Raw genomic sequence first — 27,388 nt, 5'->3', positions numbered from 1 at the left:
TTAGAAACAAGGACGAAAAGTTAGGGTTGTTTCGCTGCGCCAGAGTGACGTTTGAATTGCGCAACTATACAGATAGTGCTGCTGCAGATGATTAGAGCAACAGAAGCTCTATAACAGAATTGGAAAATGTCATAATGAATCCTTTACGCTTTTAGCGTAGTTTGCTGGCTGGCCGTATTGCCACGATCTCCTCTTCAAGACTGAATCGCCTTTTTACCCTTCATTGATGTTATCTGACGAGCCACGACTTCTGATAATGCATAATCTACCAAACTATAACGTTCTGAAAACTTTTATAAAATGAATTATAATTATCGGATCGCCAAGGAGCAAGGTTTCATAATCATAATCATTGAGCTTTTCTTTAAATCCTCTTTCCTTTTCACCTATATCACGCATTGCCTTAAAGATAATGAAAATTAAATCAATCAAAAGTATTCAATTCGCGTATTCATCATATTTGCTCGCCATCTTTTCGTCACTATACCTTGAAAATATCACTATTATACAGTTTTTCTCTTAAACAAAATCCATTGTAAATTAATTGTAAATTAATTTTGTATCGTGACCGTGATCGAAAAAACAATAACCGATCTAGATTGTATTGTCCTCAGCAGCAGGTTGGTTCGTGTTCCAATTTTTCATTGAAAAATGTCAAAGTACTGTAAAAATGATAGAAAATGATATTTATACCGAGAGATTTTCTAAAATAGTAATCCTATCGTAGGTGAGTAAAAACTACTAACTCTTCATCGATTCAAAAATGTACATGCAACGTATAAAGTAGAACATGACAGAAGGCAGAATAGTTTAATAAAACATCAAGATATTTCAACAAGATCAATAGTCATTTTTTTAAATTGTATAAAAATGTATTAATAGCGATCGAAGTATTTCTGAGCTTTGTGCTGAAAAATTAATTGTTTCTGCTTGAAAAATTAAAGTTCGGGTCCTGCTGCTTAAAATGATTCAAATATTATGAATTTCATTATTTTACATGATAAATTCGTAAGAAGAATATCAACGATATCGTTGAAATTCTTATTCATCGAGCGTAAAAATGGAGCGAACATGCAAAACCGGCGGCCGAGTTGTGCACGTCAACTCGAGTAAAAAAATATTCGTCGCCCAAAATGTGTACACTATTGACTCAATTTCTGACATTGAGTGATGCCGATTGAAACTGCTACGGAGTGTCAGCTGAGTTAATCAAGCGAGAGATTCTTCGAGAAGAATCCGATGGAATTTAAGTAGAATCGAGCTACTTACCGATAGTTTAACAAAACTGATTGAAACAGACTAAGTGTGCCTAGTTCATAGATTATTACGTCTGGTCAATTTTATTGTTACGCGTGTATCGTCAATCGAGTATAATACGCCAACGACGCGTTAATATTATACATCATTGCGAGCGAATTACCAAGAGGTAACTACATCGCTCGACGATCAGGCAGAAGTTATAATGCAGCGGCCTATTGTCGAACAATAGTAAGTTACTGTCCAAGCTGTAAACTTTTCAATTCGCCTCTATGGCCCTAAAATAAATATAACGATAAAATCATCGATGTTATTGGGTCCGTATAACAGACCGACATATGACCAACAATAAACATTTTAGCACGAACGCTACATTTTAGGTTTCTAATGTGCCCTTTTTAAACTGTTGTTAAAAATCAAAAATGAAGTATTGTTGTAATGCTACGTTGCAAAATAAAAGCAATCGGTATAACTAGAAGTACTACGATTGCTGTTTTGACACTGGTCAATTAAAAATTTTTTCTCATTGATTTGCCAATAAATCTTAAATTATATTGAAAATGTATGAATAACCTAATGGGAGAAAGTTTTGTATTATTTTACACTTCAGGTTTGTTTTCAACGTCATATCCTTAAAAAATCAACTTTTCAGTAACAATAAAGATAAATGTTGCAAAGTTATAGTTTCATAAAGAAATAAAGTAATAAATATTTAGAAAGAGTAAGAAAAAAGTTGAGAAAATTCATGCGATCGTTATCACACTCCAATAAATAATGTAATTAACTGTATAAATACCGAGCGGTAGAAAAAAAGAAATTGTATCAAACAAGATAACGACATTGTGTTGACTATTGGTTGTAATATATTTCTTCTGTGTCATCATAATTATATACTTGTATAAAATATTATATGATATTGAACATTTAAGGATGCAAATAAAAAAATTCGTTTATCTTATACCAGTTGTAATGAATTTTTCCCCTCGTTAGCAGTATCTTTGGTTGCATCATTGTATTAATTAGCATTATGTGATAAAAATTTTATAAAATTAGAAATCAAAAAAACGAATTTTAAAAATTTCATTTTTAATTTAACTTTGGGATCTCGATTAACTCAACATCTGTAAGGTAGTAAAAATTATTTGATCGTGAAAACGTAACATTAGTTTTATTAAAACGATAATAATTATTTCAATTTTGATTTTATGTACATATCTATATCGCTAAAAACTAATGATTAAACAACCTTCTTTGTTTTTAATTAATTTTACAATAATAAAGTAGCATATCAAAAATGTATGTACGATTACATTAATAATTTCAATGATTTTCATTAGCATACAGTTTTTTAAAATCGAAGCAGTCGTATTAATTTGAAATACGTTACAATTTTACAAAATTTCTAAGTCACAGTGCCGGATTTCAGGATGCTTTTTCTAAAAAAAATATTTTTTATCATTAAAAAATCCAGCAGATTACATTGATTTCTTAATTATTTATACGTACTTTTAATTTCAATTCTATTCTGTCAATTTCTCCTCCAAGCATGTCAACAATATTCTCACCGTGCTTTAAAAGAAATGATTCAAGTTCGTCGATATTCTGCATTTTCTTTACTTCCTAAAAATACATTGAAAAATTCTTTAGTAATCCCAGTTAAATAAAAATTAAAATCTTTAATATTATTGAAATATATTACATCAAGCATCGTGTTCAAATCATGTTTATCTAAATAGGAACGGGTCAGTTCTCGGCCATCGAAGTCGAGTTCAGCTTTGTATCTGACAAGACTGTTGCCCATATCAATACCTTTGACATCATGGATAGCTCTGACCATAATGTCGGACTCCAGTTCAGAATTTATTTTATCAAGACTTTCTTGAGGTATACTTTGACCCACCAGAGCAGCCACGTTTGTGTATATGATGAATGATGCTACACCTCCCAAAAGACCACCCACAACTAAAGAACCTATAGCATCAAAGATGGGGTTACCCAAGAAGGAGGTCAAACCCATACAGCCTGCAGCACACATTACTCCTAACACCTAAAAAAAACTAGTATCAATAATTGTTATCATTAAGGTTCATGAAAATAAATTGTTAACTTACAGCCGCTAAATCTTCCATTAATACAACATTAACAGATGGATCTTGACCAGTCATTACATATTCTTTTAAACTTTTCTTTTTTTCTATTGCACCTTTTTTAATAGAATTGATAGCAACCATTAATGTGGCTCCTTCTGATACTAATGAACCTCCCAGCACAACATATGCCCAATAAAATGAATCAACAGGTTCAGGAAACATAATACCATGTATTCCATGGTATATAGATAAACCTGTCCCTACACAAAAAATACCCACTCCTGATATCAGAGATGAAACATATTTCATATTTGTGTAACCATATGGATGATCAGAGTCAGGAGTCTAAAAATAAATTTAAATTATCAACATTTTGAAAGTGTTAATTGAAAATAAGTATCTGTTACTCTGGTACCTGAACAGATTTATGTATGCCATAAGCTAAAATTAGTTGATTAATGGTGTCAGCTAATGAATGAATACATTCTGAAAACATGCTGTGGGATCCAGTGAAAATCCATGCCATGAGTTTGAAAAGGAAATTACTCCCATTTCTAAAACAATAATATATTTATTATTTATAATTGATATAGTTAAGATTATGATTGAAGAAAATGTTTTCTGCATTACATGACTACAGCAATTAAAACAACTTTTCCAGATCTACCAAAGAGTCCTTCTTTTTCATAATTTTGAGATAAACTTCCAACTTCTCTTCTATAATCTCTCAAGCGTTTCTTCACCGTGAATACATCTGTGCCAAGTAATGCATTACTTTTAATTCTATAATGCCGTTTAATAATATTGAAATTTTACTTACTTTGTTGATAAGTCTTTCTTTCTATATCCTTCTTAAGCAATTCTTTCCACAGTAATTCTTTAGATCCCCAAACTTCCAGTGCCCTGAAAATATCCATATTATAAATTTATAGCTTTGTGAAAATTTTAATATTCAATTTAATTAATATTTACTTTGCTTCAACATCTTTCCTCCAGTATACTGTAATTGGTGGTTCAAATTCATAAGGAGATCTTCTTTTTGTTTTTGGTAATGATTCAAGGTCACCTGGTTTGAGTAAAAAATCAGACATTGCTCTTATTGGTGTTATAAAGTTTCGTTCCAGAGACGATGCAGTTAAATCAACCCTGATTCTTTTTTTCTGAGGAGCTACAAAAATTCATCATGTCTAAAAATGTATGCCAAGTGACTACCAAGTAATGAGCAAGAAATCACACCTTTTGTTGTGGTGGCTGTTGACGGAACAACTACTGGTTCATCTATCACAGTTGCTTCTTCACTCTTCAATGCTTTGTCTTGTTTATTTAATTTAACTTCTTTATGTTTTGAGGATTCTTCATTAGTAATAGCTACAGCTTCTATATTAAGATCACGTTCTTTTAATTTACCTAAATTTTCTTCTTTTAATTGAACTACTTTTTGGATTAATTCTGATTTATCAGTATCTTCTTTTTTTTTAGATATTTGTGATTCGTCGGTTTTGTTTTTGATGTTATTAGCAGACTTGGCCAACTGTGAGTTGACGCAAATCCACCTCGCGTCACCATATTTGTTGAGGTTTTTTTTACAAAGCTTTGATGGAATCGATGATGATTTTTTCCTCACAAAAGTACTTGTGCATCTTTTAGAGAGCTCCAAGTGATATTGGCAAAGTCGCTTTTTACAATGAATATCAACATTGTGATAAATGATACTGAAAAAACTGTATGAACGTTGAAGCATTTTCACCAGTTTCTGAATTTCTGTAAATATAATATACTCATTGATATGGAATACTTTTTGCAGTTTGACAAGTAGAAGAAAATTGCAAAAAAAATGTTCAATTCTTTATAACCTCCTAGAGGTTTGAGATGCAAGAAGAAAATTAAGCTATTAATGAAGTGATTTATGATATAATTCACTTTTAAAAAGTTAATAATATAAGAACAATTTAGAACTGTTCAAGTTTAGCAGGTAATCAATAAAAACATAAGTTAATTCACCTGGTGAGATGTGTACAAGCGAAATCTATTTTACGATAAAACTCATTAGTCTTCTGATGATTCAACGAATTTCTGCATATTAGTACTTGAAAAACATTTTAACACTCTGTACTTGTCGAAACTTTAGTCTGGAAGTTATCATGTTTGATGGTTGTTTCTATTTCATATTGTCTGTGTTTTACATGCTCTCACTAATGCTGCGATTATCGTGCAGTCAGCAGCAGCAAGTACCCAAGTATACATGTGTCGTATGAGTGTTTATGTGTGTATGTAAGTAAAAGTGTATAGGCGGAATCTGCGGTTGTTATTTAGTAAACTGAAATCTGTAACTGTAAAGGTGTACACATACTACGCGGTCGTGTCAGTGCGTACCATACTAGGCATATGTATTAGGTACTGATCTTGTAACGCGACCGACGACAAATAGTACACGACACTGTCAATAGGGCAGAATTTGACCTTCATGATCAAGCTGTATAAAACTGTCAGAGGTATATACTTACTCGCCCGAGTGGATTTTACAATATGTATTATGTATTATGAATTATGCATTGCCGACAAATGAATCAGCTAATATTATTTCATACAAACTAACATCACCTTTGATCGGTTTACTCAGAAAAAAGTGTATTCCTTTTCTATTTTTACATTATATAATTGCCACTTGCTGAATACATTTATTTTTTCACGTTCAAAACATTTTATATAATTACCACACTTTTCATTTTTCGTCATGAATTACACATAAATCAAATTGATAAAAAATGTTTAGAAGTATGAAAAGCGATAACGCAATTGTTGTGTCTCCGATGATGCGTTGTAATCCTGGGAGCATTATTGTCTCTCTTTAGTCTTGAGTCAGCTTAAAATGCAGACGATGTGAATTTCATTTGTAATTGGAATATTTTCCATTCGAACACGCTGCCGCATCAGAAGCTATTTTATTTTAATCATCGTGCAATGACATTATTGTGTCAATCGGACGATTGTGTATGATAAAAAAAATTCAGTAGATTGTCTCATCTGGATGATGCTGCAATATTATTCGATGTATGAGATGGGTAATTTTTTTGGTACATAGCTGAGATAGTAGTGGCTATAATAGTTGTCTTGCTTAATTTAACTCAAAGAAATTATGAAATAAAACGAGTTTCAAGTCAATGCAATCGGTCGATTTATTGAAGTATCTGAACAATCGATTAGTACGCGACCGACTGCGAAACGTGGGGTCAGACTTCGAGGAACTGCGTCAGGTGCTGCTGTATCGAGGGCCAAATGCTGTCTGTCGTTTCACCGGAGAACGATTTCAACAAGTTCAAACGCTCATAAAAGGCTATGACGGAAGCGGACATCTCGGCATGTCGTTGCAAGCGTTTCTCGACGATCTCCGGCCGATCGTCCGGACGTTGGCTCAATGGTTCGTTGGTCACGTCGTCGCGGCCCTGCAACAACCAGAGTGCAGACGTAATTAAGACGACCGGTAAAGATCGGTACGGTTGATCGAACGTCGCGACTTACCGGTACTTTGGGATCGTTGAAACCGAGATTGTACACTCGGCCACTGGGCAGATGCACCCAACGATTTTTCAACCTGTCAATTATAACCCGATGCGGTATGTCAACGTTGATGACCAGGCAAACCGGTTGAATCCTCTGCAGAGCTTCGGCCTGCGACAGAGTCCTCGGAAATCCTATGCAGAAAAGATCGGTACGCCCGCGATTTGGTATATGAAATGTCTAAAGCATGCAACGATCATTGAAAATGTTTCTGCGGTCTAGCTCACCGTCCAGAAGCCAGTTGTTCTTTCCCTTCAATGCATTTATCTCTCGGTCGATGAGATTAATCATCACGTCATCTGGAACTAGATTGCCCGAATCGAGATATCGTTTCACTCGTTCTCCAAGTTCTGCGAAACGAGAAGTCGATAGAGTGCAAAGATCGCGGCGAGTTATCAATAGATCGTTTATAGTAGACGCGCAAAGAATATAATTGCAATGGAGCATGCACTAACCGGTCCGATCGGCGATATGTTGCCTCAGTTTGTCGCCGGTTGATATGTGCGTGACTCGCAGCAGGTCGACGATGCGGGCCGATATGGTGCCCTTGCCCGAGCCCGGTGCGCCCAGAATGATGGCCCTGAAGCCGCTCCGAGCCGCAGCCGCCGAGCTGGCGAAGCCCGAAACTAGCTGAACCATGATGTGCCGAAGCTTGTCCTTGCTCTCTTGTATTTTAATATTACGTACGTAATAAATGCCACTTTCCGATCGTCGTCACTCGTGCGTTCTCGATCTCGATCGGTCGGATTACTTACGTAGAATTCCCTTCGCTCTGCACTTTTGCGCGCCTCGTCGGCCGATTGTCGTCTCTCTCCGAAAGCGCGCGTGCAATGATCGCTGATATCTATTATATTATGTCGACGCAAAAGGCGCGTAGCTCTCGCGCGCGCACGTTGATCGAGCGACGCAGTGCACACACGTACGCTCAACACTTGCCGCTAGTTAAGTATTATGTATTACATATGCGATTGTCCGGAGTGTGCCTAGCGCATATCAGTTAAAAGAGGGGATTACAGCAACATATTTCCACGCTGCGTGTGTGCTCTCTGTACCGGCCATTTTCTATCTAGCTAATTGTTCCTTCTTCTAGAAGCAAGGCCAAAGTCATCGAGAGAAAATCGTTGAATCGAATTAGGTATTAATTTATTATAATATACAACGTTACCTGCACTTTGGAATCGTGCATGCATCGACAACGGATCGAAACTACTACAGGTACTGAGAACAATCGAAACTACAACCGTTTATCCACGCAGCTCTTGTATTGTGTAATTTGACAAGGTGATCTAGGCTCGCATAGGTTTTTTTCCTAATCTAGTGTCTACGCGCATGCCGTGACCGATCGACCATACCTGCATACTCTTCAATTCTCCACTCGCGCTTTTCAAACTGTAAGTTGAAAATAAGTATCCAAGTCTTTCTATTAGAAATTTGAGCAGAAAACTGCTTTGTTTTTATTCATAGGCGTACCATAGCAATACTGACTTATTGCAAAAAACACAATCACAACATTCTGACAAATTTTAAGCGTAAAAACGTGACATGTCATATTATGACTCGTTTTCATATGATTAAACAATATAAATTATTTACATGTGAAGCTATTATAGTGCTCAAAAAACTTATCTTTGGTATAAATGCTAAGGTACAAATGCAACTTGGAAAAATATTTGCTTTTATACAAATACTGAAAGTAAAACAAATGTTCTTTTGTGTCTGTTTCCTTGTTCAACAAACAAGTACACACTGATATTACTTCTTATTTTTAGGACTTGTAGATTGGAATACACTGGAGGCTGACATTAAATTTTCAATGTACTGACCCAGCACTTGATTCTCACTTTTGAGTTTGAGATTTTCCTCTTTAACACCATCCACTCTCTGAGATAAATCTGAAATTTTATTTTTAATACAGTTAAAAAAGTTGAACAAATTGGAGTAACAATTTTTGTGAGAATTTAAATTAATTTTTACCATCTAACGTATTTTGAAGCTCAAGAACTTGAGCGATAAGTCTCGCTTTCTCTTGCTGCTCGTCTGGACTGACATCTGGATCCAAACCTAGAAGACACCCTACATCATACATCAAACCTACAAAAAAATGTATTACTCCTGAAGAGCTATCCACTTTGTTAAAGATTTACAGATGTGTTTTTTAAGCCAAAAATGAGTGCTGGTAACATATAAAATCAAAATATCAACAAAGCTGCCGCAAGAGTAAGTCTTGACTCGACTGGTCTGATAATTGTTTGTGTCTATAGACATGATGTATAATTTACAGTGCAACAAGAAATGACAATTGAATTTGGGTAGAGAATAGCCCCTCGAGGATGCGTGAATGTGCTAATAGTTTTATCAAGCTAACAATACTTACTGTTGTGACTACAACTGCTGTTAGTCAGACTGGACATTAAAGAATCCATGCTTTGTACACGATTGATATCGTTCGATTGCGAGTTGGTCACCGCGGTGGCGTTAGCATCCGAATTATTTTCTTCTTCAGGGATGATGACTGAGGGAAAGAAAAGGAGAAAACTGTTAGAAGTGTATCCAAATTAGTTAAAAGGCGCTTCACTCACCCTGAGGATCATCGTCGGCCAAGGGTATGCTGTTGATATCATCCTGCAATTTAGTGCTGCTTGGCGATGACATAGTTAAGCAGCTACTACACCCAGAGCCGTTTCTTCCTCAAGTCTCTTTCCAAGATGTTTCTCGAAATCTCAATGTTTTCTCATTTTTTGCCCCAAAGTCGAATTAGGAATAATGAGACGTTCGAGGGGGAGTTAAAAACGAGCAGAAAGCTGACTCAGTGACAGCTCAGTCGTAGTAGCATCGGCCAAGCCAGCGAAAATGGACAATAAGGAGTTCCGACCGGTGGCGCCTCTGGATTTCGCGTCGCAACTCGCAAGCGCAATTTATATGAATAATCACGCACTACTGGCCTCGCGTGGTAAAAAAGCGCGCTGATCGATCGTCGATTCGAATTCAGCTCTGGCCAGAGCATACGAGGGGATGACAAGTTTTATTCGGTCTTCGGAGAAAGAAAAACGTGACGACAGCAGAATGATATTTTAATTATTCGAAGGCCACAGTTTCGGTGGTGTCATTGCCCGATCTTTTTTTTTCGTGGCTTCGGTTTGCGTGGACTGTTCTGGCAATATAGCGTCTATATATAAGTATACATTCAGTGTGCGACAATCTGACGCACGTCGACACGCGCTATATATAAAATTTTCGAGAGCAGAGTAAGTAGAGAGCTGCTCAGCAGCGAGCAGAGGCAGCGCAAGTAAAGCAGCACTCCGCACTGCGGTGTAACAGCAGTCTTCTGCGCTCTGCATGCTTGCCCTGAACTCAATAGGATACACAATACAGCATATATATCGTATGCTCGCCACTACTTCTCTCGATGAAGCAATATTCCACATAGGTATATATATATACATACACGTATTATACTCACGCAGCAGTTTTACAAGTGCCTATATACTTGTGCAGATTTGTGCTGTGCTTATTTCACTTTCCACGTCTATAACCTCAAATCTGCTTCGCAATCGCGCAACGAAATCCCATTGTTCTCTGTTTGTCGCCTGTACTTTAATTCGCGAGTCGATTCGCATTTCAAAGTTCAAATTTGGCGCAGTTGTCAAACTTCATCTGTGGTGCGTCAATGTTATGTTTTTGGACGTATTGGGAGGGCTGTCGGGGGGCATCTTCGCGAATGATTCATTTTTATTGTGCTCCTTTGTCCGCACAGTGATCTATAATTATTGAGAAAAGTCGCTCATAAACGCACACACTCGTTCGCTCGTGGATGCACATATTTCTCATACGAATTATATACTTTTATAGATACGAATTTATACCATACATAAAGATACAAACGCAGAATGGCGGATTTCGATGCAATTTACGAGGAGGAGGATTTGCCAGGATCTGGAAATGAATCGACAGCAGCTGACCAGTCTTACGCAGCGACTCCGATTGTACCCGAGCCTATAATTATTCGCGGAGCTGGGAATATGACTGTGTTAGTAAACTAATCTCAAATAACTCTAAGCACTTGTATTTTGATTTTCAACTTTTGACATCTCATTTCAGATTTGGCCTCAGCAATAAATTTGAAACGGATTTTCCTAATGGCTTAGTTTCTAGAGTTGCACCTGAGGAGTTTAAAGCAACTGTCATGCGAATAAACAGTGTTCTTAAGAAAACATTGCCAGTGAATGTCAAATGGCTCTTTTGTGGATGTGTTTGTTGCTGCTGTACCTTAGGATGTTCTCTATGGCCTGTTGTTTGTCTCAGTAAAAGGGTACCTTCTAACTAACAATAATTTTTCCAACAATTAATTCATTATTGCCAGAGATACTTATTATAATTTTTTTATAGACTCAACATTCTCTGAATAAATTACTGGAGTGGGAAAATAGTAGACTGTACCACAAATTGGGCTTACACTGGAAATTAACAAAACAAAGATGTGACAGCTCTTCAATGATGGAACATGTAAGAAATTTTAAAATAATAATAATTCAAATTGATGGATTTTATTTACTTTAGTAGTTTAAAGTTTTCTTTTACGTAATTATTACCTTAATGTGTTTTTTATTTTATTTTTTTGCAGGTTCTGTCCATTGAATTTATTCCAAAAATCCCTATTTTCAAACCTGATTAAAAATTACAACTGATGAAATTATGTGTAATATTAATATGCATTTGAGAAATGTAAATATTTGTATAGAGTGTGTATTTTTGTAAATATCATGAGTATTTGTGCAAGATAGAATTATTTATTATTGTTATATAAATTAACCAATTTTGTGAGGTTTAGTTAAGCATCAGTCGATACAAACAGTCGTATATTTGTTTTTCTAATTATCTTGTCACATTTGTTCAGTTTGTACAGTGATGACATAAAATTAATCTAAAAAATTAAAAAAAGAACAAAATTTTAAATTAAATTAGATGGCACTAATGTAAAAAGAAAACGTGTAAATTTTGAATATCACTGCCTTAGATGAAACATAATATCTTGTTCATTAGGTCATGATCATCTTCCACTAAAAAATTATGGCCTGGGTTTTTTTGATTGATTTGAAAGTTTTTAAATATAATCAACGACTGACATTTATGCACACAAATCTTGGCATAATTTTTCATAGAATAAGTGGTCAATCTTCTGGTATGAAATTGATTTTAATACGTGCCTTTTGCCGTTCAGCAAATTTATACTGCAATGGAATATAAATTTTAAATGAAATATTATTATCTAAGATGCAATAATGTATAGAAAAGCAAGAATTTTAATTCTTAGAAAAAATAAAATAACTTTGTTGCAAACTATGTTTTTTATTTTTAAAAAACATTATAACACATGTGCACGAAATCAATATTACAAAAGAACATTTGTAAAAAAGAAAGAATAATGAGGAAAAAAAAAACTCATATTTTGTTTGAAATTTAGTTGAACAATAATTTTTATTTTCCGTATACACGACGACACTTGCCACGAATTTTCACATATTTTCTGGGAGGACAGTAAGTTGGTATTCTTATCATTGCACCGAACAAAATTTTATTTAAAATGCTATCGTTTCTAGGCACAAATTCGGATGAATATTTTAAATCTTTGTCAAATCTTTGGTACAATTTTTTATGAAAATCATTAATTAGTTTCGTTACAAAATTATCACTTTTAACTTGACCCATCGAATGGATTATAACTCCCATTATAATGAAAATGACAATCGGATGTTTTATTTGATCTGAGAACATTCCTTTTATCTGCAAAAATCACCTTTATTTAAAAGTGTTTCAAAAGTAGCACTTCAAAAAAGCTGTAAAGCTACTTACTGCGTCGATCCGCTAAATGCAATTAACTTGATGTCATTTATTTCAGTGCTATGTTGTTTGGCGTACAAATACTCTGCTTTCCCGTAGATGAACTGTTTCTGTAGATCGACTGATAACTGATTCATTTACCGTCGACGCTACATCCATTTATACGTACCTATGCTTGGATTTTATGCGTGGTGTAAAATTGCGTATGCACGCTCAATGTGTCATCGCTGCTCATCCTGTAGCTATTCTCAATTTAGCTGTCAAGAGCTGCTATTTAATATTTTAGATTCTTCCTAGTATTAACTAAGCGTGGTAAAAGTCCAACGGGGAAAATGAAATAACAGACATGAACTTGTTTTTATTATTGTTTATTGATATTTTTAAACATACGTATATTTATTTAATCAACGTTCGTTCATTAGTAGAACGTAAGTCACAAAACCAAGTAGCCAAATTGGCTAGTGGTCATACGTTAAATACCTTCGGTTAAAAAAATCTAGAAAAATTCACAGGAGGTAGTCCTCGATAGAAGATAAAATATGCAATCACGTGCTGGAGGAGCTTCTTAATTTTTCAAATTTGGTCTCTGACTACTCCGAGCACTGAATGTGCGCGAGCTTGCACTTTTTTGTTATTCATTTTTTTCGGTAAATAGATAAGTACTTGAATTAAAAGATAAATGTGGCTTGAAGCTGTTGCAGAGGAATGAAAAGAGGTAACGAGGTTTTGCGGGTATCTGGGGAACAACGTGAATGCCATTCTTTTTCTATATAGCCTACGAGAGTATGTAATTTAATTCAGAGTTCATTCTTTACCATTTTGCATGCATTGTATACATGTGTAATAATAATATTAGGATTTTTCGTTCCTTTCGTTATGTTAACATGTATGTGTAGTTATTTTTATCCATGTCAACTTTCACATTTCGTAAATTTCATAATTGTCTAATACACTTTATATATATATAGCAGGCATATAACAATAGATTTCGTTCGTTTTCCGATTATTACATTAATAACAATTTAAAACAATTTTCATTTAGCGTATTCTAAATTTTCTTTTTTGGCAATGATATGACGAGATATACAATATATGTAAGCTTCAAAGATCAATGCCATTCTCGCGTTTGCACTCGGCTTTGTTATTCTTCGCGCTTTTTGCATATATACTGAGAAAGCATCATCTTTGAAATAGCATCGATATTTTTCAGATCCAGTTCTGCCTCTTGCAGTTGAAACATGACACCAATTAAAGAGCAACTAAATACTTCCTACACCTCGACTATTGTCAAATCCTTAAAATCTCCTGTGATATGGCGTGATTCAGGTAAAAAAAGAAACAACAAAATTTTTAGTCTTTCGCTGTCAACCATACTTTTATGTAGACCCTGTTTACATTTCGCGTATGCAACTTAATGGATCGAGTTTTATCGGTTACTAAAATGAATGCACAAGCTAGATTTAAAAACTAGTTCTTGTTCCTTTCATTGATATGCGATAAAAACCAGACTTATCCCCTCTTGGTCAATATGAAGAATAGCTTTACGTATAATTAGTTTAGCAATGTGACGCTTAATTATTTTATATAATGATATACAAATGCATCATCTCTGCTCGTGCCTTTGCTTTGTGCTACATGTATAAATGCAATCTCAATATTGATTTCATTTCATCACTTTCACGTGCGCAGTGAAAATTGATAAAAAATTTTCTTTCTCAATTGCGTCTCGATCGAATATTACGGTTTGAAAACTGGTGGTGGTGGAGATTTTTCCTCTTGTTCTTGTTGCTGAGAAGACTGATGCGACTCCTGACTATTGCTACGATCTTGTTCTGAATCCTCTCCATTTGTTTCGGTCGCACTTTCTTCAGTCATGAATGTCACCAATTTGCCAACGGCTTTGCTCAAATCTTCTGTTAACAGTCATGAAGTTAAATATATAATCAGTAAAAATTGTTCAAGAATTTATTTACCTCTAATAATTAAAATTATAAACGGAACAAATAATCATTATGATTAAGTGAAAAATTAGTCAAATGCAACAATATATAAGCTGCAAAGCATGTTATAAGCAAACAATAATGAAATGTACACCATTTTATATATGCTCACCTTTTTACATCCATCCTATTAGAGGCAGAGTATGCATGAAAATAGTTCAGAATTTTGTGTAATTTGTGCCGAAAAATTAAAGTGTTAGGATTTGCAGTTATTAATATTAGTGAAAGGATCATTTGAACAAGACTGTTTGAAATTCAAAAGGTGCACTGATTGAATATGATACACATCTGTACACACTTTTATGAAGAAATAAAATAAATGACTCGTTCAAAAAATGTACATCAAACGTATTAATGATTAATAATGTAAAATGGAAATGAAAGAAAACCAGCCACAAACCTGCCATATGCAAGAGATTGTTGACGTTGTGAGGGGGAGGAGGCGGTCTCTCTAAGCTGTTGACCCGGCCACCGTCTGCTATTCCATTACTACCACCACCTACAAGCGGCCCGCAGACCATGATCGAAATGAGCGCGAATTCACATTGTGAGAAAGATAGGGGGAGGATAGAAAGGAAAATGTTATGAGGATATTTTTAGGTACTTCAGACACACCAAAATGATTTTGAAATAACAAGACAAATGTTCACTTTGTTATTAAAATTTCCAAAATTATAACGAGCAGAAAAAGTTATCGTTTGTCTTGCGTATTTCACTTGATACATAACAATGAAGATGATAAACCAATTGTTAATGTTGTTAATGAGAATTATATGTCCAATTTAGATGGGATTGATGGCAAGTAAGTTTATTATGGATAATGAGGAATAAGTAAAGAATATTTATGGACGTACCCGAAGAATCATGATAATGGCCATTCATTTTAGCTGGTGAATCGGTTGCCAGTTGTGAAGCAGTTACGCTGCGCGTCTGCAAAGTTCCAGTTTTTGAAGGTGATTCACTATTTGGTTGCTGCAAATTAATTTGAAAAAAATTTAAAGTCTTTTGATGCGAGGTTGAAAAAAATTTTTAAATTAATTAAGTACATATTATAGGTATCTTACCTCACGTAGTAGCTCTCTGAGTCTTTGAAGCTGTGCTTCGAGTTGACGATTATGGTCTTCAAGGATTTGCATACGAGCTTCTAGACGTCCTTTATGTTGCCTCAACATTTTAGCTTCAGCAATCATATCACAGTCGGTCAATCTACCACTATGTGTTCCATCTTCCGGCGTCGAGCCGGGAGTCTGCTTTGAGCGCAGTCGCTCGTATTCGGCTTGCAGAGTGGCGTTTTCCTCTTCAAGTTCACGAATCATAGCCTCGAGCTCCTCTCTCTGCTCGGCGTCGATGGCTGCCATCACCTGTACGGGACTGCGTGGAGCATTGAGGCCATCGGTACCATTGAGGCTCTGGCAATAATGAGCGATGAGCTGGTGCTCGTCATCGCTGTCGGGCGTTGAATTGCTTCGTGTGCGCGACAGCTCGACCTCAGCTAAGCGCGAGGCGTATATTTCCAAGCGCGAGTGCATGTCTTGACTGAGCGAACTGTGTTGGGGTGAAGGTGCCGGGCTCTCCAAAGCGTCGCCCTCGAGCACCGTCTGTACCGGCAGGTAACCGACGCGTGGATGTTTTTTGAAGTAGCGTTTCGACTTGAACTTGTTGCGCAGGGCACGAGTAAAGTCTCGAACATCCTCACCCGAAGTAGTCTGTGAATGAAAACAACATTTAAAGTAATGAATAATATTTGTACATGGAGAAAAATGGGCTGTGATTTCTCAGGTCGGACCCTTGTGAAAAAAACCGAAGCATTCGTTATGTACTTTTTCTCCGATCTTGTGCCACAATAAGTTGGCATTCTGTCGAATTTACACTAGTATTAAGATATATCGAAATAATTTCGCGGAGAATAATTCGGCTGTTTTTCACATTAATCGCGTCGAAAGACTCTGAAAAATTTTTCTCTTTGTAGATATGGATCATGTATGTATATAGCAAATTACGAACCGCTGTGCAGTATTCTTGCATCGGATGTGTGAGCTTATGGTTCTTAGCTTTTTTGCCGGAGAAAAAGCAGTTTTGACACATGTCAAAGTTGAAGCATTTTAGACATCTGTAGCGGAATCCAACGATGGGATACTCTTTGCAGATATTGCACTTGGCCTGATGCTTGGCGTTCTCGGCGGCTGCGAGCCTATGTAGTACCGGCAGCCAAACCATCGACTGTGGCTCTTGCTGAAGCCAGGTCAAAAAGTGCTGGGCTTCGATGTCGTTCTTGTCCTTACCAGCCTTCTCAAAGCAGCTGCGAACGGATGGCTCGATATTGGAGCCACCAAAAGCCGCCACTTCACCAAGTTGCCGCGGTACTTGAATGCAATCGTGAAGTAGCAGGCCGAGCTTACGCTGATCGACGAGACGGTTCGGATCGGCTATGAGCCGGAACAAATCTGCGCAGAAAGAGGAGAAAATGTACACGGTAACAAAAGGCACTGGCAATTTAAAATGAAAGGAACAAAAGCCAATGAAACGAGAACTCACATCTGTACTTTTCTTCGAGGTGGCCCTTGCAGAGAAGCACCAATCCGACTTTGAAGGACAAGACGCGTATCTGTCCAGTACGTTGACTATCGTAGACGTTGAGCAGCCAGTTGATGGCTAGATCAACACAGAGAGCCGCAGAGATCTGGTTGGGATTATCGGCAGCCATGCGCTCGTAAATGTCCCCGAGAACCGTCACCATGTCCGGGATGTCGATGAGTTTGTCGTTCTGGGCGCGCAGACCGTGCGAGTCGAACTGCTCGAGCGCCGTCGACAGAGACAGCATGTCCACTGAAACAGGTGCATTATACGTTAGAGGGTTCGCTTATCGACTTATCCATGCAGAAAAAGAAAAACTTACTGCCAAGGCGCTTTTGCACCGTCCTCAGTTTCATAGCCGTTCTGTAGGCGGAGAAACGGACCTCGTTCAAATCGGCCAGCGAAGCCATGAGTTCGATCATGTTTGGGTGGTCCCAGTGCGTCGTTTCCGTTTGATGACTGAAAAAGGCAAAAAAAAAAAAACAAATAGTGTCAGTCAATCAGTAATCAAACTTATATATGCAGAGATCGATTGGTAAGTTTAAACGGTCTTTCGATGCTTACTTGATGTAGTAAGGCACTTTGGCGGGCGTGAGAGCTCTCTCCCATGGGGGCTCGACGCTGTTGGCCAGAAAAGCCAGCAACTGACTGGCCGGCTTGCCGTTGACGTCCTTGCCAAGCCCAGTGAGCTGCTTGTAGCGCTCGTCTACAGCCGCTTGCAGTGCCTTCCACCTAAAAAATAAAAAAAATAAATAAAACAAAGGCTCAATTTTGATTTGTCGCTATACAGACCACGAAGACAAAAAAAAGTAGAGAGATAGAGGGAGGCTTCTCTCGGTCTGTCGCGACGACGTACCTTGCGTTGAGATCGTCGAGCTTGGCGAGCAGAGCGTGCGACACAATGACGTTGGACGAGACAAAGGCGCTCGCTTGCTCGTTGGCTTCCTCGATGAGCCTCTGAATCGGATTCAGCCGCTCGCCGAACTTTTGCAGTTGCTCCAGCTGCTCGGCCGACTCCTGGCCCTTCTGGCTGGCCACTTGCCAGCCGCTCTGAATAGCCTCCGCGCCAGCTAATCTCGACGACAGCTCCTCCAAGGATTTTTGGTACACGCATAGTTTCTGCAAAAACGAGAGACGACATTTTAGTCGGATAAGGCACAGTGTCCAGTAGTCGAGATAATCGGATGAAATGACATATAAACAATAAGAGGATCCCGCAAATGTTGGGGTGAAAATAAAAACTCCTCATCGCGGTCGTTTAGATTTTAACAGAATGCTTTCCACGAGGTCTTCGAAACAGTAGTAAAACAGAGGGGATTCATGAAGAATTTCAAGTCACACATTTCAGGAAAAATATTAAAAGGCCAGTATGAAAATTACTCTGGCTTCGGGATACTTCAAAAAAATAAATCGTTCAATGGGCACAGCCGTATGACCAACGGGTACTATTTTTTTAGCAGGATAGACCACGATACGATGGTTTTAATCGGTATTAAAAGCAGTTTTGCAGCAACACGAGCGCACATGGGACATAACTACGCAAGCGAGCTTCGAAAGAGGAATGGGACAGACACTCTATCGGCTGCCTCCTTATTGTCAGTCACGCACGTCTCTCTTTTACAAGTCAAATATAATCGAAGGATCATCGAATCGCGGCATCTTAAATGAGTTCGCTCGAAGCTTTGGCGCAAGAACCAGCTGCAGGCGTGTGCTGCTCGCGCGGCTCTCGATATACCTGCCTCGAGGCGTATAAGTGAGGCGTCGTTGTTGCAGCGCACGATTCGCGGCATAAATTGTGTGCGCCATATAGTAGTAGAAGAAGAAGCGGAGCAACTCAGCCGAGCGCGAGGAAGCGAGATAAGAATCGCACGAAGAGCCGAGAGCACTGCTGCTGCTGCCGCCGAGTATAGAGTGTATGTACGTACACGTCTCGTCGTCGCGCGTAGGCACGTATACGCGCGTATAATACTGAGCTGCACACCACGAGGCGTGCGTATAGAGCTGCTCTGTTAGCATGCATCAGCTATATAGAGGTATCTATCTAACAGAAAGAGAGTCGGCAGCGCAGGGGAAGCGTTTGTCAAGCACTCAACTATCTAAATAGAATATCTCTGCTTGCATCAGGGGCCAGCAGCAGCGGCAGCTTGCTTTCCCATACCAACCGACCGCGCGCCGTCTCATTTCTCTCGCTCTGTGAACTGCACTGTATGTTTGTATAAATGCTGCTCGCTCCGGTCCTCGTGTGCGCGCCTCTCTCTCTCTCTCTTGCCTAATGAGTATACGCGTGGGCGGCGTTCGCGCCTAGCCTTGCCTCTCGTTTATAAGCTGTTCGTTAGCTGGGCCAAGAAGATTAAGCCTGCAGCGGGCCAACTCTACTTACTCGAGTCAATAAATGAGCGCGCGCGTGCAGTTCTCTTTGGAGCGCGTCGAGAGTGCCAATTGCTCGAGAGAGATGTTTGAGATATATTGCCCGGCGCCCAAGCAAGTAAGCAAGCTGAAAATTTGTACGTTACAAGCTGTTTCAAGTCAAGTTTAAAGTTAGACGCGTATGCAAGCTCTACCCATATATATGCAAAAGAGGTGGCTTGTAGTCATCGAGAGGAGGCTCATTTTTTGCGGTTTCACTCGGAAGCTCTATACCGTTGAATCAACGGACAACGTGAGCAAAAGTAAAGGATAACCATAGAGGAGGAAAAAATCACGGATCCGGTTCTTTCTTTTTTTGACATCGAAATGCTATAAAAGCGTAACGAATACATAGATGCAGCAGCTATTTGAACACTGAACTGTGTACATGGTTTACTTAGAGCCCAGAGAGCGCCACAAAGGCACGAGCCTATGCCGCGGATCAAGCAGAATCGTGCGTTCACGAACACATGTATAGCAGCAACAGCAGCAGCAGCAGCAAGGCCGTTATAGGCAATGTAGCTCTTTTGCTACTGCTACTGCTGCTGCTACCACTGCCCATAGCAGAGTACTCACAAAGCTAACGCATTCTCTTTTGCCGAGTTTACAGGCAAAGCTTGCGTATTTCAGAGAGAGAGAGAGAGAGCCTAGCCGGGACTACGCGAGCTTGCAGCCTCTTTTTGTTTTAATTAAAGCTTTTGTCCGAACAACTGGAACCGGACCTTCAATCTTACTCCCGGGGCATGTGCTACTACGCAGCTGCTGCTGCTGCTGCTGCGTGATAAAAAAAAGAGAGAGAACGAAAAGTGAATCTTTCGCTCGAGCGTAGATTGCAGCTGACGGAATTTTTGACCGGATAGTCTATCTCGAGGTGCTTTAATAATTGGATTCCGATTGAACCTCGACTGTTCCCCTCTTCCTCCTACTCGTCGTGTTCGCACCCAACCGTAATCGTGTTGAGCCATTGGCGCGAACGAGCGAATCATCGCCGCGAGCTTCGTCGCTTCTTTTCGTCGCGTTCTATATGTGTACGCGTATAATGGCCTTTGATGGAGCTTGAAATCGACGTTTTTATTGCTGCAGCGCGTTTGACAAATAGCGGTGCGCGCGCGCGCTAATGCAGAAAAAACGTCACCAACTGACGCACGTGTGCAAACAGCTTTTAGCTGCTGTGACGCATATTTTTCCGCACTCGAAAATTTCGGAGCCACAGTAGGCAAGAGGAGCATCAATAGAACGCGTCTACGCTATATTTTGCTTTCCGCGAGCTTGCACGCATCCGTGCCTAGGAAGGCCTCGAGGCTGCTGCTCGGGTTACGTCGGGACTTGCTGCCGCAGTCTCGCTCTATTAATTACATGGGCGAGTGCAGATCTCTGTCAAAGTCTCGCTGTCTCTATCTCCTGCTTATAAGAGCACCGTCCTCTGCCGTGCGACTCGCGTGTCGCTGTGTGCGGCGCGGATAATTTTTTTGATCAACTCAGCGCAGCTGAAACGGCGTGGAATTTCCAAGACTGGCGCGCGCGAGGTCACTGACTTCTATGTGCAGCGCCGCGGCGCGCTGTCGAATATTCTCCTCCGTTCTCGGGCTCGTTCGTGTGCGTTGTGTGCGTCGACTGCGGGTGAAAATTCGCTGGCGTGTCGCCTGCCTGCTATATGTATACGACGAGGCCGCACGAAGACCTCCCGCGCACGCGTGCAGCTTACAGCAGCTCCGGCGCTCGTGCCTCTACTGCTGCTATGTGCACGCGTGTATTATAGCGCGTACTACTGTTAGTACTCGCCATGGTATTTCGCCGTCAGCGCATTAATGCGAGCAGCTTGCGACATTCTTCCACACGATCCCCGTGTCGAAAGAGATAAAAGCCGATGCAGCTCCTGACATATAGCAGTAGTAAGTATAAGTGCACACGGTTGATCGCGATGGGACTTGCGTGTGTAAATCAAGCGAGCTTCGGATATATTTTATACACGAACAAGTAGCAGCAGTAAAAATGACAGCAGGTGGGGAGCCTGAGGGTTTTAAAGGCTACACGATGAAGTGACGATATACCTGTATATCGTCGCGTTACGAGGTGCTCTCATTTAAATTAGGCCTCGCGACGCTGCTTTGGTTTTTAAAATCAATATACGTGCGCCACGCGCTGGACCAGGAGCTGCTGCCGTTGAGTGCTGCTGCGCCGGCTTGGGCTGCACAGTGCACACATGCGCAGGCAGCGGTACAGCAGCAGCAGCGCGAGTCACATAATATACAATACGCGGAGAGATCTTTATGTGCGGGCATAGAAGTGCGTTGCTGCGTTGCTGCCGCTGCTGCAATCGTGTCGACACACGGGTGTAAATTTGAGATGCGGCCTGCGCTGTTAATTCATTTAGCGCGTATATACCTACTGCGTGTGTATAGAGAGACGAACTCGATATCGCGGCCGCACTCAACCACCACCACCACCCGAGTCAAAATAACTTACAAATTGTGCACACTACGCAGAGGCAGCGTATATGTAGTACGCAATGTATATTATATACCACGCGATAGGTGCCGCGCGCGCGCGCGCTTACATTCTAATGGAAAAAAAAATTCGCTGAATCCGCAGAGTCGTCGTCGTCGGTCAAGGATCGGATAACATTGGAAAGAACGAGCTTCTCGTTTGATTTAGCCTTTTATTCCGAGCTGAGAGCAAGAGAGCAAGAGCGAGAGAGAGACAGAGTCCCAAGATTATGCCGCGCTGCACCCACATGTACCTACGCTCTCTCTCTCTCGCTCTTTCTCTGTGTATGAGCACGTACGTACGTAGCGCAGTCTCTCTTTTGTTGGCGCAGCACAAGCCGTTTCCCATTGTTCGTTGACTCAGCGTGCTTTTTGGGTTCTGCGAAAGCGCTGTGCACTGCGCAACCCCACCTACGTATACACAGCTTCGTATATACGGTAACTGTAAGTGTACGTACGTACGCTGCGAGTTTTCAAATAGAGCTTGTTATTACATTTGGAGCAACGTGTTTATTAAACGATCAACTCGACTAGACCAATCATTGCACGCACGAGGGCGCTTATTGCTTCGAGAAAAGCTTGTGCAGAGCGAGCAGCAGCAGCAGCAGATGCCCAACACAACCAGATCGCGATATCAAGTATTCGCGCTTGGAACTCGAAGAGAGAAAAGCGATAAAACCTGCAGATGCCGAGGTAAGCCGATCGCACTGCAACCTCGACGCCGAGGAAGGTCAAGAGACTCCGCCGAGATATCGTGTGCAGCACGCAAGTCGGAAACCGTACACATAGAGAGACACCGACGCCGCCGACGCGCTTGTGTTATCTGTCTCCGGGCAAAAGCCTTACAAGCCTTGTAAGCGCGCGCGTGCATCGACCTTGGGGGCTCACCATGACTCTTGAAAAGTCTTCGCTCCGCATTTGGGCGGGGAGGGAAGGGGAGAAAGCAGTGCCTCGAGCCGTAATGTATGTTTCAAACGACGCGTGCCGTATTTTAATGTGCGGCTCCGATCTGGCCTTGAAGACGAGCAATAATTGCTCCGCGATATATGATATGAAAAGGTGTCAGAAGAACTTATGGTAGCTGAAAGTTGGAAGCATTAGCGCTGGCACGTGTGCAGCAAATTATATTGCTGGAAAATGCGAGTTTGAGTGAGCTCGAGATTTTCGGGCTGAGAAAAGCGCATCGCGAGCCAACTAGTCGATCAAGATCGTCAGCAAGGTGAAGGTTGGTCACGAGGTATGAGCAGTAGTGAACGACCGATGAAGAAGGGAAAATTGCTGTACGTGAACTGTATACGGAGGGTAGTCGCGCGCTGATTCAGTTGATTCGCGAAATTGCGAGGCGTGCATCATCTTCAAGGGCTCTTACTCTCGACCGCGTGCAGCAGCAGCACTCGAGTATGCTCATCGGTCAATCGGTCGCAATATAATAAACGCGCGCGCGCTCAGAAGCAATTTTCGTTGTATGCGAGAGAGAGAAATAATCGCCGCCGTGCCGAGTGTATCGCGCGCGTGAGATTTATATACAGGTTCGCCGCGCAACTGGTTCACCTTCGCGCAGAATCTGTTTATATCTTGTGCATGTGCATGTGCATACGTGTGTGTGTGTGTGTGTGTGTGTGTGTGTGTGTGTGTGTGTGTGTGTGTGTGAGTGAGTATTCTCGTACTTCGGTCGTCGCGTGTCGGCGTGGTGGGCCCTTTCGCTGCGCACACGCTGCTGCTCCTACTACTGTTGGCTCGAACAGGCCAATACAACTCGCGTTATGGGTGCCGCGGCCAAGATTGCCTCTTTCGATCGCTTGGCCGTGTGTCAAAATTCGACAACCGAACCTCCGAGCGATATTCGAGGCCAGGATTACGATTGTCGATGTACATCGCAACGATCGGTTAAAAACTTATTACGTGGGATTTCGAGTGTGAAGACTCGGTACATGATCCGCGATATGTACTCGAATGCACTCGCGATTGTTATTGCACGCGCGCTCTCTACGACCGACGTGCTGCACATTGCAAGCCAAGAATAACCTTAAGCTGCATACGCAGAGGCATGATCGCTCGCGAGAGAGCACGTTGCACCAAATATAAACCTCGTTGCGCGCACATATTATCAAGGTCTTTGCATGGAGTTGGGAGCTTTGTGCGCCTCGTTATAGGAGCAAGCCGACTCTGCAGTTTTATATTGTCACGTGCGCGCATGTATGTACGTGTATAAGTGCTTTATGACTATCTACCTCTTCCTTTTGGAAGGACGATATGACTTCGTAGTAGAACTGCTCGGCCATCGACAGGTCGAGCCTGAGTTCGCCGTCGTCGGTCTCGTTGGTCCTGTTCAGACTGTCGTCGTCCTGATCGTCGTCCTCGTAACTATTATAGTCCTTGATGTGGATGCTGCGCCTCGACAGCATCTCGATGCCACCACCACCGTTCACCAGCTCCATTTGTGTAGATTTTTTTCGTCGTAGCTGCACTATTCGGAGCACACTGTCACACTCGTCGATTCGTCATGTTTTCACCGGTACGCACGCACATTTGTATATAAGCCGAGATTTTGTGTCATTGTTTAGACGCGCGAATTGCCATTTGCCACTCGAGGGAATCGCGTGGAGAGCGAGAGAGCGAGAGTAGAATAGCGGCGCCAGTCGCGCTAACGCACAATAAGAGTCGCCTCCTTGTCGGAAATCATAACTCACGACGAGCAGGCGAGCTAAGCCGTGTGTATATTATATACAATAGGCTCAGCGGCTAATGCCACTTTGGCCGCAAAAGCCTCCAACAAGAGCGGCACGTGACGGCGACGGCGGCTCGAGCCATCGATGACTTTTTAATTCGAGCCCGCGCGCGAGATTCGCTCTGAAAACTGGATTCACCGGGCAGGACCGTTGAGAGAGCGAGAAGCTGCCGCATTAGTGGCAAAAATAAAACAAAAAATAAAAATAAGAGCCTGTCCGTGATCGTTCGAGCGCAGCTCGCCCCGCACACAGCTCGACACAAACCAGCTGGTTTTTTGAGTCTCGTTTACTGTCTACTGCTGCTTGTTGCTGCTGTGCAGTGTACTCGCGCTCTGACAAGTGAGAGTGAACTGAAGTCGCCAGCGACGGAGTTTGTTGGCGCGTACACACGAACACACACACACACACGGCTTATAGGGCCCCTCCTTACATTCATGCGTTCCGGTGGAGCAGCAGCAGCAGCGGCAGTCGCTCCGAGTCCGAGTAGGTATATGTATGTGTCAACGAGACGCTCGCAAGCAGCGCATGGAGGCGCGCTCATTCTCGTGTGTACGCGAGTGTGCGTCCGTGCCGAGTAAATATGTGCGCCTCTATACACGGAGACCAGCACGATGCATATAAAGGAAAGAGCAGCTCCAGAATAAGAAGAAGAAGTAGGCGAAGAAGAAGAAGACGAAGAAGCAGAGGAGGTGGAAGAAGAGAGCGACTTGTATATAATATTGTGTACACATATATACACACACGAGCGCAATGTATATGACATATATACACACAGTAGAGCGTTTGTAACATTATACCGACAGCTCATCTTTTACTTTCGACGAATAAATTGCTCTGTTAGGGGCTTACACTACCATGACGCTGAGCGTATTTCATGGAGCAGCAGCTAGCAGCAGCAGCAGACCGTCGTCTCTCATGGAATAAACGGGATACTTGAAATGTCGCGGGAAAAAAAATCGACGCTAGACTTCGAAGTTGCTCCTCCTCACCCGTGCGGACCTGCTGCTGTTTATCAAGACTGCATACTATACGGGCTTCGCAGCCCCACGCTCGTCTATAATATAATACGCGCAAGTGTGGTGACCACACTCGTTTCTTATGCACAGTGGCTCATCGATTCATAAATGCTCCTCGTTTGACGTAGGATCTTTTTTCTTTTCTCTTTTTCGAGCTTCCTCCCTTGAGCTGAATGAAAAAAACGGAGCACTCTTTCTGTATGGCATACTCCATCGTACGCAAACAACACGCAAGTCAGTTTATGCTCCGTGCTCGAGTCGTGCTCGCGCGATTACAGGTGCGCGTAATATGGACTCGGACGGGCATGGTGCGCGCGCGGCGGGCGCTTCCGGTCGCACCGCGTGAACGCGTTACATTTATATATTACCGGAAAGCGTCATCGTCGTCGTCGTCGCGAACGCTCGAGCTAGCTCTCGACTCTTTTCTCCTCGGTTGTGTGTATACGCACGAGTGTGCACATGACTGCGCGTGCATTATTATCGGAGATACGCGTGTCGCGTACTACGCTGCTCTACGCACGCGAGCACGCCCCGGCGTCGGGGCTGACGTGGAAAATACCGAACTATACGCACAACGGAGCGAGCGAGAGAGAAAGAGCTAGAACTCGTGAATGGAGAGCCTCGGCTGCGAGAGGAGCGCGATCGTGAGCATGAATTGGCTTTGATTGTACAATGATGCTGCAGAGTGCGTCTGCGGAATGAAAAAATCGGAGCGATCAGCCGACTGGAACGCGGCGCGCGTAACCCCCCGTATGTACATACGTACTCGATGCCGGTTTATATAGACGCGTAGATTTACTAATTTCACAGCTACGCCGTCGGTTATATGCGCGCACGCCGACGAGTCTCGAGAGCATAATATTTTTTTTACTGGTCTATAGTAGACCGATCGGTCCGTTGGTCTTGACGTTTGGCTTTGATAAAAATAGAAACAAATGTCACTCATCTCCCAAACTAGTGATATATTTATCTCGTTGCTTTTTTCCGTGTATTATTACTGATACTCACACCTACGACTTGTACAGAAATGAGTCAAACCACAACAAAAATATTAGTTCGAATAACTCGGAAGTTTATAGCAATCGAGTACCGTAACGTATATTAAAAACAAAGGGATCGGAGCTAATTTCTATGGTGAAATTATGGTGGGAGCTAATCAACGATTCTTCAAGCAGACATACTCGATTCTTTTTTTTTTAACAACGTTGTCTGGTTACATCGAATCAATGACCAAGGGCGGACAAGATCTCGCGCAACAAATGGAGCAACGTGGCCAATTAGTCCTGATGAGGGAAGGGGGATCGGTTCATTTAATTTAATTGCATACATCTCCATCGTTAATCATCGATTTTGTAAGTCAGAGGGATTTAAAAAAAAAAGTAGCAGCGGCAGCAGAGACACATACTGCAACGGTTACTGGTCCATGCAATTAAT

General features: G+C 41.2%; 5 protein-coding genes across 16 annotated transcripts in view; 1 reads left to right on the top strand and 4 right to left on the bottom strand.

Annotated features, from left to right (window-relative positions):
* Window positions 1–2,589: 2,589 nt before the first annotated feature.
* Window positions 2,590–5,772, bottom strand: LOC106656097 (zinc transporter 9). Its single transcript, XM_014376766.2, has 10 exons — window positions 5,349–5,772; window positions 4,584–5,108; window positions 4,320–4,515; window positions 4,168–4,250; window positions 3,978–4,101; window positions 3,763–3,901; window positions 3,369–3,692; window positions 2,957–3,304; window positions 2,764–2,877; window positions 2,590–2,693 (listed from the first exon to the last, which is right to left on the bottom strand). Exons 2-10 carry the CDS (start codon window positions 5,086–5,088, stop codon window positions 2,649–2,651), a joined length of 1,878 nt encoding a protein of 625 aa, XP_014232252.1. The 5' UTR covers window positions 5,089–5,108; window positions 5,349–5,772; the 3' UTR covers window positions 2,590–2,648.
* A 733-nt stretch (window positions 5,773–6,505) lies between these two features.
* On the bottom strand, window positions 6,506–8,158 carry LOC106656322 (GTP:AMP phosphotransferase AK3, mitochondrial-like). 3 transcript variants are annotated; one of them, XM_014377235.2, is made up of 5 exons: window positions 8,071–8,158; window positions 7,361–7,991; window positions 7,133–7,255; window positions 6,867–7,039; window positions 6,506–6,790 (listed from the first exon to the last, which is right to left on the bottom strand). In XM_014377235.2, exons 2-5 carry the CDS (start codon window positions 7,542–7,544, stop codon window positions 6,578–6,580), a joined length of 693 nt encoding a protein of 230 aa, XP_014232721.1. In that variant the 5' UTR covers window positions 7,545–7,991; window positions 8,071–8,158; the 3' UTR covers window positions 6,506–6,577. The 3 variants fall into 3 exon arrangements, with proteins under 3 accessions (XP_014232721.1, XP_023317418.1, XP_014232722.1); XM_023461650.1 differs by having other exon boundaries at window positions 7,361–7,988; window positions 8,071–8,141; XM_014377236.2 differs by lacking the exon at window positions 8,071–8,158 and having other exon boundaries at window positions 7,361–7,570; window positions 7,661–7,812.
* Window positions 8,156–12,242, top strand: LOC106656324 (cysteine-rich hydrophobic domain-containing protein 2). Of its 3 annotated transcripts, none has more exons than XM_014377237.2 (5): window positions 8,156–8,296; window positions 10,755–10,932; window positions 11,004–11,214; window positions 11,292–11,408; window positions 11,527–11,617. In XM_014377237.2, the coding sequence occupies exons 2-5, from the start codon at window positions 10,793–10,795 to the stop codon at window positions 11,575–11,577; spliced, it is 519 nt and encodes a 172-aa protein (XP_014232723.1). In that variant the 5' UTR covers window positions 8,156–8,296; window positions 10,755–10,792; the 3' UTR covers window positions 11,578–11,617. The 3 variants fall into 3 exon arrangements, with proteins under 3 accessions (XP_014232723.1, XP_014232725.1, XP_014232724.1); XM_014377239.2 differs by lacking the exon at window positions 8,156–8,296 and adding an exon at window positions 10,201–10,332 and having other exon boundaries at window positions 11,527–12,242; XM_014377238.2 differs by lacking the exon at window positions 8,156–8,296 and adding an exon at window positions 10,362–10,564.
* Window positions 8,323–10,132, bottom strand: LOC106656325 (short coiled-coil protein B). Of its 2 annotated transcripts, none has more exons than XM_014377240.2 (4): window positions 9,485–10,132; window positions 9,280–9,417; window positions 8,880–8,996; window positions 8,323–8,797 (listed from the first exon to the last, which is right to left on the bottom strand). In XM_014377240.2, exons 1-4 carry the CDS (start codon window positions 9,555–9,557, stop codon window positions 8,658–8,660), a joined length of 468 nt encoding a protein of 155 aa, XP_014232726.1. In that variant the 5' UTR covers window positions 9,558–10,132; the 3' UTR covers window positions 8,323–8,657. The 2 variants fall into 2 exon arrangements, with proteins under 2 accessions (XP_014232726.1, XP_014232729.1); XM_014377243.2 differs by having other exon boundaries at window positions 8,880–8,966; window positions 9,485–10,131.
* An 853-nt stretch (window positions 12,243–13,095) lies between the features above and the next one.
* The window catches only part of LOC106656221 (dystrophin, isoforms A/C/F/G/H), a 108,987-nt gene continuing 94,694 nt past the window's right edge, over window positions 13,096–27,388 (bottom strand). For 4 of the 7 annotated variants that reach the window (XM_023461643.1, XM_023461649.1, XM_023461646.1 and 1 more), the window contains 9 exons: window positions 18,174–18,436; window positions 17,882–18,049; window positions 17,640–17,776; window positions 17,279–17,569; window positions 16,748–17,187; window positions 15,808–16,449; window positions 15,598–15,715; window positions 15,144–15,242; window positions 13,096–14,656 (listed from right to left, as the gene is read on the bottom strand). In XM_023461643.1, coding sequence (XP_023317411.1) covers window positions 14,481–14,656; window positions 15,144–15,242; window positions 15,598–15,715; window positions 15,808–16,449; window positions 16,748–17,187; window positions 17,279–17,569; window positions 17,640–17,776; window positions 17,882–18,049; window positions 18,174–18,436 — 2,334 coding nt within the window. In that variant the 3' untranslated portion in view covers window positions 13,096–14,480. Of the gene's footprint in view, window positions 14,657–14,855; window positions 14,871–15,143; window positions 15,243–15,597; window positions 15,716–15,807; window positions 16,450–16,747; window positions 17,188–17,278; window positions 17,570–17,639; window positions 17,777–17,881; window positions 18,050–18,173; window positions 18,437–27,388 lie in introns of all 7 variants that reach the window. The other 3 variants (XM_023461647.1, XM_023461648.1, XM_023461645.1) reach the window with 3 other exon arrangements.

The sequence above is a fragment of the Trichogramma pretiosum genome, unplaced genomic scaffold (assembly GCF_000599845.2).
Source record: "Trichogramma pretiosum strain Unisexual culture from Peru unplaced genomic scaffold, Tpre_2.0 scaffold4, whole genome shotgun sequence".
In the NCBI taxonomy this organism is placed as follows: domain Eukaryota; kingdom Metazoa; phylum Arthropoda; class Insecta; order Hymenoptera; family Trichogrammatidae; genus Trichogramma; species Trichogramma pretiosum.
The sequence above is the reverse complement of the archived record's forward strand: the minus strand, read 5'-3'. Positions and strand labels throughout refer to the sequence as shown.